This window comes from Salvelinus alpinus, chromosome 26 (assembly GCF_045679555.1).
Source record: "Salvelinus alpinus chromosome 26, SLU_Salpinus.1, whole genome shotgun sequence".
Lineage (NCBI taxonomy): Eukaryota > Metazoa > Chordata > Actinopteri > Salmoniformes > Salmonidae > Salvelinus > Salvelinus alpinus.
The window spans coordinates 8,557,296-8,572,530 of NC_092111.1; the positions used below are offsets into that span (position 1 = coordinate 8,557,296).

General features: G+C 48.3%; 1 protein-coding gene across 19 annotated transcripts in view; it reads left to right on the forward strand.

The window, feature by feature from the left end:
• LOC139554568 (microtubule-actin cross-linking factor 1-like) overlaps positions 1-15,235 on the forward strand; it is a 253,793-nt gene that overhangs the window by 216,022 nt on the left and 22,536 nt on the right. For 17 of the 19 annotated variants that reach the window (XM_071367478.1, XM_071367481.1, XM_071367483.1 and 14 more), the window contains 13 exons: positions 3,405-3,566; positions 3,781-3,951; positions 4,932-5,098; positions 5,412-5,571; positions 6,064-6,390; positions 6,557-6,641; positions 6,834-7,060; positions 7,275-7,481; positions 7,893-8,120; positions 8,482-8,700; positions 8,993-9,196; positions 11,204-11,429; positions 12,275-12,501. In XM_071367478.1, coding sequence (XP_071223579.1) covers positions 3,405-3,566; positions 3,781-3,951; positions 4,932-5,098; positions 5,412-5,571; positions 6,064-6,390; positions 6,557-6,641; positions 6,834-7,060; positions 7,275-7,481; positions 7,893-8,120; positions 8,482-8,700; positions 8,993-9,196; positions 11,204-11,429; positions 12,275-12,501 — 2,610 coding nt within the window. The remainder of the gene's footprint in view (positions 1-3,404; positions 3,567-3,780; positions 3,952-4,931; positions 5,099-5,411; positions 5,572-6,063; positions 6,391-6,556; positions 6,642-6,833; positions 7,061-7,274; positions 7,482-7,892; positions 8,121-8,481; positions 8,701-8,992; positions 9,197-11,203; positions 11,430-12,274; positions 12,502-15,235) is intronic. The other 2 variants (XM_071367484.1, XM_071367482.1) reach the window with 1 other exon arrangement.

The following is a 15,235-nucleotide window of genomic DNA, read 5'->3' on the forward strand; positions in this document are numbered from 1 at the left end:
ACAGACAGACACGTTAGACAGACAGACAGACACGTTAGAAAGACACGTTAGACAGTCCAGGATATGGATAGGGTGGAGTGGGTCATGGCTGAGGCTCATTGTTGTCGAGGCAGTCAGGCTTCCTGTTGGAAGCAGGGAGGAGGCACATCACCACAACACAGCTGTGACACGCACACACACAATCCAAGACACATATTGTTCTATTTTAGCATCCCTGTTCTCTTTCAAACTCCTACACGTCATCTCCTGGTGTGGAAAAGCAGCACTTTCACACAATATTTACTCCATATGAGCAGAATCCAATAAAACACTTTAATTAGAGACAGACCTCCACACAACCGCTTCCAGGTAATTATACGGTGTAGAAAAACAATGACTTACACACTCTTATTCATTTACCATAGAAATCACCCTCCCCATTGTTCATTCTCACAAACACAACCCAACTGTTTTGTACTACTTTGCCAGCAAACAATAGTTTGAGGCACTTACGAGAAATCCTTTGTCTTAGTATTCTACTCTCTCATTTTAATTGAATTCAAATCAAATGAAAGTGGCCTCCCGAGTGGTGCAACGGTCTAAGGCACAGCACAGCATCGCAGTGCTAGCTCCGTCCCTACAGATCCTGGTTCGATCCCAGGCTGTTTCGCAGCCGGCCGCGACCGGGAGACACATGAGGCGGATCACAATTGGCCCAGCGTCGTCCGGGTTAGGGGAGGGTTTGGCCGGCCGGGTTGTCCTTGTCCCATCGCGCTCTAGCGACTCCTGTGGCGGGCCGGGGGCATGCACGCTGACACGGTCGCCAGGTGTAAGGTGTTTCCTCCGACACATTGGTGCGGCTGGCTTCTGGGTTAAGCGGGCCTTATGTCAAGAAGCAGTGCGGCTGGGTTGTGTTTCGGAGGACGCGTGGCTCTCGACCTTCACCTCTCCCGAGTCTGTACGGGATTTGCAGCAATGGGGCAAGCCTGTAACTACCAATTGGATATCACAAAATTTGGGAGAGAAAGGGGTAAAATAATAGTTTATTGGTTGCATACACAGATTTGCACATGTTATCGCAGGTGCGGTGAAATGCTTGTGTTTCTAGCAGTGCAGTAATACCTAGCAATAAAATAAACAAAACAATCCACAAATAATCCACCCAGAATAAGAAATATCAGAATGAGCAATGTCAAAAGACCAGCATATAAATATGTACTCAGACCCCTTGACTTTTTCCACATTTTGTTATGTTACAGCCTTGTTCTAAAATTGATTAAAACATTATTAAAGTAACCAGTGTTCAATGACTGCTGCCCTATGTACAGAGAGTCTCAAAGGTGCAGGGTAGAGTACCGGGTGATAGCCGGCTAGTAACAGTGGCTAAGGTTCAGGTCAGGGTACTGGGTGGAGGCCGGCTAGTGGTGACTACCAGTATGATGACCTGGAGATAGAAGCTGTTTATCAGTCTCTCGGGTCCTAGCTTTGATGCACCTGTACTGTATCCGCCTTCTATATGGTAACGGGGTGAACAGGCCGTGGCTCGGGTGGCTGAGCATTTCACTACAACCGCAATAACATCTGCTAAATATGTGTACGTGACCCACACGATTTGAGGTCCTTCTTGGCATTCCTGTGACACCGGGTGCTGTAGATGTCCTGGCAGGCAGGGTGCTCCAGGAGCTGTGTTGGGCTGACCGCACTACCCTCTGGAGAGCCTTGTGGTTGAGGATGGCGCAACAGCCCAGCAGGATCCTCTCAATGGTGCATCTGTACAAATTCGTGAGGGTCTTCGGGGCCAAGTCGCATTTCTTCAGCCTCCTGAGGTTGAAGAGGTGCTGATTTGCCTTCGCCATGCTTGTCTGTGTGAAGGAACCGTATCACGTTGTCAGTGATGTGCACCGCAGAGGAACTTTAAGCTTTTGACCCTCTCCACTGCGTCCCTGTCAATGTGCATGAAGCCGTGCTTCCTCTGCTGTCTCCTGCGGTCTACGATCAGCTCCTTCCTTTTGTTGACGTAGAGGGAGAGGTTATTTTCCTGGCACCACTCCGCCAGGTGTCTCACCTCCTTCCTGTAGGCTGTCTCATTGTTGGTAATCAGGCCTACCAATGTTGTGTTGTCAGCAAACTTGATGATTTGAGTTTGAGATGTGTCATGGGTGAACAGGGAGTATAGGAGGGGGATGAGCACGCACCCCTGTGGGGGCCCCGTGTTGATCAGCGTGGCAGAGTTCCGTCAGGAAGTCCAGGACCCAGTTGCACAGGGAGGGGTCCAGCCCCAGGCCCCTGAGCTTAGTGATGAGATTGAAGGGCACTATGGTGTTAAACGCTGAGCTGTAGTCGATAAACAGCATTCTTACATAGGTATTCCTCTTGTCCAGGTGGGATAGGGCAGTGAGCAGTGAAAGGGCGATTGCGTCACCCGTGGATCTGTTGGGACGATATGGGAATTGTAGTGGGTCTAGGGTGTCGGGTAAAGTGGAGGTGAAATGGTCCTTAACTAGCCTCTCAAAGCACTTCATGATGACAGAAGCGAGGGCTACGAGGCAGTAGTCATTTAGTTCAGTTTGCCTTCGCTTTCTTGGGTACAGGAACAATGGTGGACATCTTGACGCAAGTGGGGACAACCGACTGGGATATGGAGAGATTGAATATGTCCGTAAACACTCCAGCCAGCTGCTCTGATGACACTGCTTGAGATGTCCGGCAGCTCTGCAAGGGTTAAAACGACTAAATGACTTACGTCGCCAACGGAGAACGAGAGCGCACAGTCCTCGTGAGCGTCGGGGCCTGCGTCGGGCGGATCGATGTCAACAGCTCTACTAGTCCTTCTGTCTTCCAGTCATTCTTCCCACTGTTCTCAGAGCAACTCTCTTTGTCCCGGCCCCTGGGCTTTGCCATTTCTGGTTTGTGTGTGTGTTTTCCAGTTCTGGGCTGTAGGCTATGTGTGTGGCCACCGGGGTTTGGCATCTCCACCATTTGGCAACCACCATGGCTAATTTTGAGTTCCTGTAATCTCTATGGGAAAGCAGCCATTTTGAATTTAAGCCCTGTATTTGATTTCAGGCTTTGACTCAGTGGACTTTGGGCTGGTTTTCTTTAGAGTTGGACACCCATTGTCATCATACCGTGTCTCCAGCTCCAGATGAGTAATGTGGCCAGACAGGTGATGGGTGTGTTCAACTCCCTCTTTTCCAGCCACCTTTACTTTCTAGCTCTCTAATCCTTATAATCCCTTTCTCCTCCCTCCCTATTTTTCTTCGCTCACCCTCTTTCTCCCGCTCCCTTTCTCTTTGTTTCTCTGTTTCTCTCCATATCTCTCTTCTCTACCTCCTCCCTTTATCTCTGTATCTCGCTCCACCCCCTCCCTCGCTCTCCCCCTCCCTCCCTCTCCCCCTTCTCTCCCTCTTTTCTCTCTGGCTCAGGCGGTGGAGAGGGAGCAGGTGGACAGCATTCAACCCAAGCTGCAGCGCGTGAACGCGGTGGGCCAGGGCCTGATCCAGAGTGCAGCCAAACACACAGACACCCAGGCTCTGGAGCACGACCTAGAGACCACCAACCTCAGATGGAACTCCCTCAACAAGAGGGTATGTCTGCCTATCTGTCTGTCTGGAATGGGATGTCTGTGCTGATGTTTGTGCTCTGGTTTGTGTGTGTGCATGCGCTTGTCTGACTGACCTATGCATATTTATGTTGCGTTAGTTTGGCGTGTGCAACTGTAAGGATGAGTTTCTATGGAATCAGGTTTCTGCCTTTGCATGTATACCTGTCCATGTACTCACTGAATTGTTCCTTGACCAGGTTGCAGAGCGCATTGCCCAGTTGCAGGAAGCCCTGTTGCATTGTGGGAAGTTCCAGGATGCCCTGGAGCCCCTTCTGAGCTGGCTGAGTGACACAGAGGAGCTGGTAGCCAATCAGAAGCCTCCGTCGGCCGAATACAGAGTGGTCAAGGCCCAGATCCAGGAACAGAAGGTGAAGGGGGGGGAAAGGGATGAGTGGGGAAAGGGATGATGGATGGAGTTGAGGGATGAGTATCGAGGTGGAGAGAGCGATGGAGTGAGGAACATATATTTTATTTTAATATAAAGTATTTTCCCTCTATCATATACACAGTCATTATGACGGAGAATTTACTGGCCATTTAGAGACTTGGTTCCCTTATTTGGGTAAAATAAGCTTAATAACTACTTTTATTCATATATTAGCACTTTTATTTATTCATCGATAATAATAGAATTGGCTATTAGTGTTATTCAGTTGTCCTTATTTTCACATAGAAACATTTAACACATGAAAGGGGGAAACACTCACACACCTAATTATCTGGGTCTTTTGGCAGAGGAAAAGCCCAATTTGACAGTCTGCCAGTCTGGTTGGCATACAACACACCAATTCACAGAGATGACGGATTACAATGGTTTTTCAGAGGAACCGAGAGGCAGAAAAAAACACAATGCCTGCTCTCCCTGTTTCTGACACACTTCCCGTGTTTGTGTGTCGAGGAGCACGGCGGATTCAGCCACTCCACTCAGTCATACGTGTTTACATCCGCCACTGAAAGTAGAGCCTCGGTGTGAGGGTCAGTGGAGAGGAAACTGGAGATGAGTGGCGTTTACCGGGGGCCCGTTCAACGTCGCTGAACAGTTATGAATGGGTTCAGAAAGGGAAGTACTGCCAAATTGAGCTACTGCTCATAGTGAACGTCCTCAAAACAGGAGTGGCTTGGTATTTGAGATACTGTATTGTTGAGGAACACTGCGAAACATTGCGGTATTGAATGTGTAGTATGTTCTAGCTTATCTTACCAACTGCTTAACGCAGAAATCCTAGAAGCAGCGACTCTTCTGGCCTTGAATATACCCCCTGACCCTAGCATACATGCAGGACAAACATTATGAGAGTTGGTATCATTTGTGGTGTTGAACGGACCTTCGATCGATCTCATTTTCCAGCTGTTACAAAGACTGCTGGACGACCGCAGAGCCACTTTTCAGATGATCCAGGGAGAGGGGGAGAGGATCGCAGCCACGGCCGAGACACAGGACAGAGACAAGATCCAGAAGCAGCTGGAGAGTCTGGGGGAGAGGTGGGGCGAGCTGCTGGAGAAGGCCAGGGCAAGGTAACGTAGCTTATTGCATGGAAGCGCCACACATAGGAAGTGATAGAACCTGTCCTCCTTCATCATGTACATGCACCACAGTCAGAGGATACATACACACTCAACACCACATTTGAAGACTCTTACACATGCGTAGGGTGTACACACGCGTGGACACAAACACACGCTAGCCTACCTATGCGTCACCGCTACTTCCGTACACAACCCACACATTCCTGACTATCACATCGGACTGCTTATTTGGATCCCCGACGAGACATTGATATACGAAGGCGACCCAAGCACACTCTCCCTCCTTCTCTCCCCGCCGCAGGCAGTGCCAGTTGGAGGAGCTGCAGACGCTGGCACTCCAGTTCCACGAGGCGGTGGAGCCTCTAGGAGAGTGGCTGAGCGCCACCGAGAGACGCCTGAGCACCGCCGAGCCCATGGGAACCCAGACTTCCAAGATCACCCAGCAGATTACGAAACACAAGGTAACGTGGATGACGGCAACGTGGATGATGGCGTTGCAAGGTAACGTGGCCCTCGCCATACATGGGTTGTGTTTAAGTCCCTGGAATGAAACTAGGGAGAGAAGAGGATGGTTACCGGACTGACCAACTGGTTACTGTCCAATGAGCGAGAGAAAGGGAACCCCAAGCTCAACCATTTTCCCCTCATCGTTTTTGATATGATTTCAATATTATATTTCTTTGAACCTTTTTTTTGTTCATGATTTTTTCGTTCTTGTAAGTTATCATGCATATTTAGCATTCATGGCCGATTCGTTATGATTCATGGCCGATTCGTTATGATTCATTGCCATTCCTTATGATTTATGGCCAATTCCTTATGATTTCTCATCTGCATGCTCTCATTTTCTTTTATTTGTTGTTTTTCTTCTGTTCTCCCTGCTCTCTCCTTCACCCCCCCCCCCCCCCCCCCCTCCCCTCATCACCCTCTCCTCTCCACACACACCACCCCAGGCCGTCCAAGAGGCCGTCTCCTCTAGAGGAGCCGAGGTCGACCGCCTCCAGGCCCTCGGGCAATCCCTGGCGCCCCTCAGCTGCGCGGCCGACCGCGATTGGCTGGGGGAGCGCGTGGGGGCAGTGCGGCTAGTCCACTCGGAGCTCAGTGATTGGTGCCAACGCAGGGCCGTCATGCTGGAGCAGGCCCTGGCCAATGCCCAGCTGTTTGGGGAGGATGAGGTGGAGGTGCTCAACTGGCTGGCTGAGGTGGGCCAGCGGCTGGGACAGGTGTCGGTGCAGAGCTACCAGCCGGGGGTCCTCACCCAGCAGCACAAGCACACACTGGTACGATACTGTGGTTTGGAGAGGGAGTCGCTATTCATTAACACACAGTGGTAGGCCACTACCGCAGGGAGTATTGTATTGGCTAGTAGTGTCTAGACATTGAGTAGGACTATGAATGACTCTCTATAGGATGTTCATTCTATTTTCTCTCCCCTTCCCCCATCAGTCTCTGAATGAAGAGATAGTGAGCAGGAAGAAGCAGGTTGACCAGGCCATCAAGAACGGACAGGCCCTGCTCAAGCAAACCACAGGTACAGTACAACCTCGAACTCTGGATACTACGGATTCTCCCTTCCCTGATTCTGGACCAGCTCTCCAGTAGTCCGCTTCTAACCATCTCCATCACCAGCCAAACAGCCGGAACTGTTCTTGGACCTGTCGTTATAAAGGCATAACCAGGGAGCCTGTATTCCACTGACTCTTGGTCTGTTTTACCCCTGTAGGTGAGGAGGTTCTGCTGATCCAGGAGAAGCTGGACGGTATCAAGTCTCGCTATGCTGAGATGACGGGCGGGAGCAGCAAAGCCCTCCGCACACTGGAGCAGGCCCTGCAGCTTAGCACGCGATTCGCCAGCGCCCACGACGACCTCAACCAATGGCTGGACAAGGTGGAGGCGGAGCTCAACATCATGGAGCCCGACGCCACGCCGACCTATCAGGACAGACAGAAGGTTTTCTTAACAGTTTATTACACATATATTTTATGAATATATAACATATAGATTTAAATAGATTTACAGTCTGCGATATTTCCAGATGTTCAGTGGTCATTTCAGTGAATGACCCATTGTTTCTTAAATAATTCCTTGTTCCTTAGCCCAACTGTAGCTTAAGTAGGACTTATATCTTGAGTTGAAGATGCTCAAATCTGTGTGTGTCTCCCAGGAGCTGAAGTGTGTGTCAGCGGAGAAACGTCTGGTTTTGGACACGGTCAACGAGGTGGGCAATGCCCTCTTAGACCTGGTGCCCTGGCGTGCCCGCGAGGGTCTGGACCGCCTGGTGGCGGATGCCAACCAGCGCTACCGAACGGCGGACGAGACCATCACCCAGCGGGTAAAGCTGGTACAGGCTGCCATCCAGAGGTCACAACAGGTACTGCAACGTGACAAAATCAAATGAAAAGTGGTACACCGTTAGTACTTCACTGGGCACTGGCTGCTGAGTGCATTCAGGGTTCATATTTACAGTGCATGGTGGTGTTGATAGTTAAAGGTGGGGCTAATTGTAGAAGTTCATGATTTGAGTCGTTTTTATTTCCATGTCTTTGTTCTCTCGGTCAATGGTGTGTAGAAGTCATTCATGAGGTTTCTGCGCTCGTTGCCAACAAGAGAATGATGCGAATGTTGTGGCATTTCCCTCTGGTCTTCTCTTGGCGTGAGGAGGCTGTGTGTAATGCTAACCAGCTGACGCTACTGTGAATGCTAAATACCGCGTCATTCTCTCAGTCAGTATGTGGAGGCTGAGTGTGCCGGTGCTAACTGTGTGTATCTCTCTGTGCCTCAGTATGAGGAGGCGGTGGACGCGGAGCTGACCTGGGCTGGGGAGACGGAGAGGAAGCTATCCTCCCTGGGTCCTCTGAGTCTGGAGCCTGACGTCACCGTGGCCCAGCTACAGGTCCAGAGGGCCTTCAATATTGACATCATCCGACACAAAGACACCGTGGACCAGCTACTCCACACCAGGGACGACATCCTGGAGACCTGCAGCGACCAGCAGAGAGATGCTCTGGTGGTGAGGAGAGACGGATGAAGGGGGAGGGGAGAGTGAAAGAGGACAGAGAAATGCAGGGAGTTAGAGAAAAGGGTGAAAGGCTTCCAAACAGCCCAAGAGGACTTTTGTAACATATAAACAATGACCAATTCAAGAAAAGTTAGTTCACAGGAAAATCAAACGACATGATAGACGTTTTATTCTAATTTAGTTATTATAAACAAGGAGGGAAATATTGTGTTTTGGGCTCGATATATAAATAGCCAAATACTCTTGTATTTTGTGCTTGAAGTAAAACGGAACAACAATATTCCAGTCATTTTTGCCTAGTTACCCAAATGTAAACCATTCTAACGCCTTGTCCTCCCCTCTCTCTCCTCAGGAGAAGACTGACTCACTGTCTGCCCGCTATGAGGCGGTGAGCCAGCAGCACCAGGAGCGTTTCTCAGCCCTGGAGCAGGCCCAAGTCCTGGTGGCCCGTTTCTGGGAGACCCAGGAGGACCTGGAGCCCTGGCTGGGGGAGACGGAGACGCTTATCGCCCAGCTGCCCCCACCTGCCATCGACACTGAGGCCCTGCGTCTACAACAGGAACAGATGAGGGTGAGGAGAGAGTGATGGGAGGAGGCAGACGGGGGGAGGAGAGGGAGTAGTGGGATGGGAGTAGGCTCTAAGTACTGTATTTGAACTAATGTCCTCGTGAAAAGATGTATCATGCCGAATGAGTTCCTCGCATTTCTACTTTTTATCATTTACCTTTTTCATTTCTCTTTCTCTGTCTGTGTGGTACTCGAACTCTACCATTCTTTCTATCACACTATCCAACTCCCTCCTTCCTTATTCTCCATTCTTTCTGCCTCTCCTTTCTTTCTCCCTCCATCCCTCCCTCCTCTAGCTCCTGAGGGAGTCCATAGCGGAGCACAAGCCCCACATCGACAAGCTGCTGAAGATCGGCCCCCAGCTGGCCGCTCTGAGCCACCAGGAGGGGGCCACGGTGAGGCAGCGCTACAGCGACGCCGAGAAACGCTACGTGGCCATCAAGGAGGTCGTCAAGGGTCGCGCCACCACCCTGGATGAGGCTGTGTCTCAGTCTGCGCAGGTATGGTTCCGTGAAGTGAATTTGAAATCGGTTTGTGCCTCGAAAGGGTGTCAGGTGTCGAAGCTTGTGTCTGCCGATTTGCTGCCCCAATACAACCGAACTACGGCATCCATATGAGGAAATCAAATGACTTCTTTATATGGATGCCGTAAACCGTGTTGTATCCATATTTGGAAGTCTTCAGATTTCCTAATCTGGATGACATACTTACAAGCTAGCTGCTAATGGCATGATGCGGTCATTGTGCACTTCCACTCCTCTTCCACTAGAGGGTGGTGTGGTATTAGGCATTGGGTGTAGTGTAGTGGTATTTCTGGGACCAATGCTCAAACTAGGATGGTGTACTGGACTCCTTACTTGGAACTGTGTTTTGGCACTTTTTGCTGATTTCCATAAAAGGAATGGAAGATAACTTATTCTTGTAGCAGTAGTAGTAGTAGTAGTAGTAGTAGTAGTAGTAGTAGTAGTAGTTATTTGCTAAACTACACAGCTTCTTGCTACACTTGTAGTAAAAAATAAATTGTTACATACAACTCGCTTTTTCTATTTCCATAAGTAACATTCACATTTTATTTCAATGGTTCTCTTGTCAAATGCGCTTACATAACACCTAATTTCATAAATCATGAGCCACCATTGATTATCGCTGAGGGCGAAGCTGATTGTTGCTGCTGTTGATATCGCTTGGCCCAGAGTGTCTGCATGTCATTGATCTAACACAATGTATTGTTTCTCCACCTCCCATCCCTTCCCTAATGGACCAAATCATCCACTCCTCTTCTCTATGCATCCCTCTCTTTTCATCCCTCCTAAACGACCAACCTCCATACCTCTCTCTTCCTCCCTTGTGCCTTACATTTCCCCCTCTCCTTGCACTCCCCCTTTCTTCCTTCCATCCCTCCCTCCCTGGTTTGCTCCATCCCTCCATCCCGCCTCTCACTCATTGTGGATGTGCTGTATGTGTTGACCCACCATTTCCTCCGTCCGTCGTCACTTCTCACGGCGATCACCCAGCTGGTAGAGGTAAGACCACCGACTGACCGACCACAACGTGACTTAGTAACCATAGTACTGACGCCGATGTATTGACACACCAAATGGCACAACTTGCAGAAATGTGTTTGTTAGTTATTAGAATTCCTTCCTGCGTGAACCTTGTGTCTAGGCTTAGACAACCCGCTATAACTCCCAAGTATACTTTGTCCAATGCCTCTCCTCTTTCCCAATTAGTGTGTTTTGATATGTTTGGCAATTGGCAACTCTAGGTATGCCCTCTTCTCTGTTCCGGTCCATGTTACCCATTTTGACATTGCTCAAATGCAGTTATTTACCATAAACGTCCATATAAGCTTTATCAACCACTTAGTGAGGCTGTGGCAATAATGTGTGCTGACTGAAAGTTGGGCACAGTATTCCTAACTAAGTCAACTTTATTAATGTATAGTAAATACATCTATAGTACTCCCACATCTCAAGTATCCAAAATTACATGGTATTTTTTGGTAAGATCTCTGCATTTTCAAAATGTCACCGCTCCCCTCCGTATGCATATAAATGTATGTATAATAATAAGAAAAAATCCTTAGTCTCTGCATGGTCAATCCGACGTCTGCAGTGGCCGTACACTATTTACTGCCATACAACCTCTGCAGAAGTCAGGGCATTCAAACTTCTTGAGCTTCGCAGAGAAGAGCAGAGCTGCTGTGAAGGAAGTTGTCAAGGAAGTGACTTTGTGTTTATTGAGGACCTCTCGCCCCCACCTACCGGCAACCAGTCATGTCAATGCGGAGCTAAACGGAGCCCTCTGTGTTACAAAAACTGGGAGGCGCACAGCATCGCCGTACGGAGCTCGATTTGGCCTCCGCGTGCCTCCGGAGGCTCCGCGATGGCATCACACCCTCCGTACAGAGCCTCCGGACAGCGTTGCCGGATCAAGCGTAAATCATTGATTAGCCGCTCTACCCACCCCCTCTTCTTAAACCGTAACCCTCTCTCTTCTCCTCCCAGTTCCACGACAAGATGGACCCCCTGCTGGAGACCCTGGAAGGGGCCGTGCAGCGCCTCCGATCCCCTCCTCCCGTGGCAGCGGAGGCAGATAAGATCCGGGAGCAGCTGGCCGACCACAAGGCAACAGGGCTGGAGCTGGACAAACTGCTGCCCTCCTTCTCGGCCCTGTGTGCCCGCGGCGAGGAGCTCATCAGTAGAGCAGCCCACGACGACCCTGCCGCTCAGGGTGGGTACCTGAAACGCACAGAGAGAGACCTTACATGCACTGTGTACACACCAACATCACATACGTCACACACACTCATACGCAATGACTCATACACAAGAGACTGTTACTCATAAGAGCGGCAGGTACCTTGCACTTGAAGAGCATTGGGCCTGTAACCGAAAGGTTGCTGGTTCAAAACCCAAAGCCGATTAGGTGAAAATCTGTCGTTTTGCCCTTGAACAAGGCACTTAACCCTAATTGCTCCTGTAAGTCACTCTGGATAAGAACGTCAGCTCAATGACTCTCAATATAAGGAGGGTGAACAATGCATGCACACATTGACACCAATACTACAATAATCCCACTGACAAACCTGATTGGTCTCATCATAAAAAATAAAATAAAAATGTAAACACAGACGCCCAGAAACACAAAGGTGCAGATTCACAAACGCGTGACCTTTTTGATGACTCCCAGCACAAATGGCGACTGCGCCATCCCCCCCGCCTCAAAGGCCTCCAGCTTTGACACGCCCCGCCCGCATCCATTTCTCAGTACATCACTTCTATGAATGAGTGCTCTGTGCAGTGGTAGTGGGAGTGTAGCCCACTGACTGGCTCTAAAAGACCACTTGTTGAGAGCTAGTCTCTAGATGGCCATGCTAGAAGGGAGAAAAGCAGCAATAACATCAGACATGATAAGCTATTTGTCGTAATGGGATGGTTCGGTTCAGGGCTACAATAATGAATAAGAACTCGTCTTCGTATAGTTCCTCCGTCCATCTCCACATAGCTAATCGCATATCGTGACAACGCTGTCCGATTCATTCCCATCTCTCCCACTGCCCTCTTTCCCCCTCCCAGCCGTGCGTTCCCGTCTGCTGCGCCTGCGCTCCCTGTGGGATGAGATCCGGCAGAGGGCTGAGGAGCGGGAGGGGAAGCTGACGGACGTCTTGGACCTGGCTGGGAAGTTCTGGGCCGACATGGCGGCGCTACTGAGCACGCTCCGTGACTCGCAGGACATCGTCAAGGAGCTGGAGGACCCCGGGGTGGACCCTTCACTCATCAAACAGCAGATCGAGGCTGCAGAGGTACGTATGGAGAGGGGGATGGAGGGTTACAGAGAGAGAGGAGGAGGGGATAATGGTTATAGAAAGATGGAGGAGTGGAAGAAAAGGATACGGAGGAATAGAACATGTTTGTAGCAACAATATTGCATTCGCCAAGTATTCAGACCCCTCGACTTTTTCTACATTTTTGTTAACTTACAGCCTTATTCTAAAATGGATTAAATACACATTTTTCCTCATCAATCTACACACAATACTCCACAATGACAAAACGAAAACAGGTTTTTAGACATTTTTGCAAGTATTCAGACCCTTTGCTATGAGACTCGAAATGTAGCTGTTTCCATTGATCATCCTTGAGATGTTTCTACAACTTGATTGGAGTCCACCTGTGGTAAATTCAATTGATTGGGCATGGTTTGGAAAGGCACACACCTGTCTATATAAGGTCCCACAGTTGACAGTGTATGTCAGAGCACAAACCATGCCATGAGGTCGAAGGAATTGTCCGTAGAGCTCCGAGACAGGATTGTGTCGAGGCACAGATCTGGGGAAGGCTACCAAAACATTTCTGCAGCACTGAAGGTCCGTAAGAACACAGTGGCCTCCATCATTCTTAAATGGAAGAGGTTTAGAACCACCAAGACTCTTCCTAGAGCTGGCCGCCCAGCCAAACTGAGCAATCGGAGAAAGGCCTTGGTCAGGGAGGTGACCAAGAAGGTATTTTGTGTAGATTGATGAGGGAAAAATTATTAAATCAGTTTTCGAATAAGGCTGTAATGTGACAAAATGTGGCGAAAGTAAAGGGGTCTGAATGCTTTCCAAATGCACTGTACAAGCAAAGCATAGCAAAATATTCAGACGTTCAAATGTGGAGGAATAAAGGCTCTTGAGGTAGAAATATGGGAGAAAACAGCACCGAGAGAGGTGTTGTGAGGGTGTAAGAAAAAGAGAGTATATTAAGGAGTAGTGAAGATAAAGAGGAGAAATGTGAAGGAATGGTGCTAGCATGTTAGTAGCTATGTAACAGTCTATAGCTTCTGTTTGAAACATGCAAGGTATTTACTGTAGCAGTGGTGTAAAGTAACTAAGTAAAAATACTTTGAAGTACTATTTATGTATTTTTGGGGGGTATCTGCTTTATATTTTTGACAACTTTTACTCCACTACATTCCTAAAGAAAATATATACTTTTTACAATTAATACTTCTGCTATTCTCCCATACTGTACATTTCCCCTGACACCCAAAAGTACTCTTACGAATGCTTAGCAGGACAGGAAAATGGTCCAATAAACACACTTATCAAGAGAACACATGGTCATTCCTACTGCCTCTGATCTGGCGGAATCACTAAACACAAATGCTTAGTTTGTAAATTATGTCTGAGTGTTGGAATGTGCCCCTGGCTATCCGTAAATAAATACAAAATAATAATAATCATGCTGTCTGTGTTGCTTAATATAAGGAATTTGAAAGGATTTATAGAAATGACTTTAGGTACTTAAGTATATTGTTGTGTTGTCTTTTACTTTTGATACTTAAACCCTTACATCTGGTGGAGATTGGCTTATAAGGATAGGGCCAAATTGTATTGTTTCTATCAGAAGATTTATAAAAATCATATGCATGACCATGGTGGCAATTGAAAGGGACCACTTTGGGGATTATGGGGAAATGACCATACCCAAGGTGAGGACACAACAGTTCACCTGACACAAGACTGAATCCAAACATCACAGTAGATTATTTTACTGTACACTAGAACTTAACTGTACTGTTCGCAGGATTTGTCAAAGACGAAATCTGGAAACACTCTGGATACGTTCCGTAACATAATCACAATATTCATCTAAATGTTGGAGTAGGTTCACGATAAGAATATACAATTTACAAGGGTTTGAGTGAGAGGTCTAACTGGATGAGTTGTAATCTCAATGCACTTTTATGACTCAAGGAAAGAGCCTTCAACTAGCTGTGCCATTGAGGATCTGAAGCAAGCACACTTTTGTTTTGTTTGGAACACACCCCTGCGTCCCCACCATCACGCAATTACTGTTTATGCCATCCAAAAACATTCAATACAAAATCACAATCTGGGTCAGGTGGGCATCATTTCAAAGCTTATTCTATTGCCAACATTGCTAGCTAAGTTAAAATATGATCTTACACTGTTAGGCTTTCAAAAGGCACGTCAGACAAACAGATTTTAATTGTGGTGTCCATAGAGTGAGTGTTCCGCGGCTTATTGTCTTCATGATGGGACAAACAGGCTCATTCTGTCCAGGACAACCCAAGCTGTAACCCACGTCATCATTGTAACTGTGCCTCAAACATAGCGATCATAAACATTGATACCGTAAATGACATGAGTTTTCAAATATGTGCGGTTTGCTTGTGTTCATTTGGATCCCCGTTAGCTTTTGCGGAAGCGTCAGCTACTCTTCCTGGGGGACGTGAGTATGACATCGACGTGGCGTTTAATATCACGTCCCGTCTTCCAGAACGCATCCGCTTCTCTCCATTTACAGCCGTTCCCTCCAGCAACAACGAATATGCAAAAGTAGCCCAATCGGAGGGAGGGATCGGGGGCGTCTTCTTGTCGTTTAGAACGGCTCAGTCAAAACGCGTACAGAGCTGTGAAGCGGAGAACGTCATGTATTGCATGTTACTGTGCAGCCACTGCATTTCAATTTAGGCGCTTATAAATGACCATCTGTCTTTTTCAACCAGTGTACTAGCTGACAGGAGCTGTG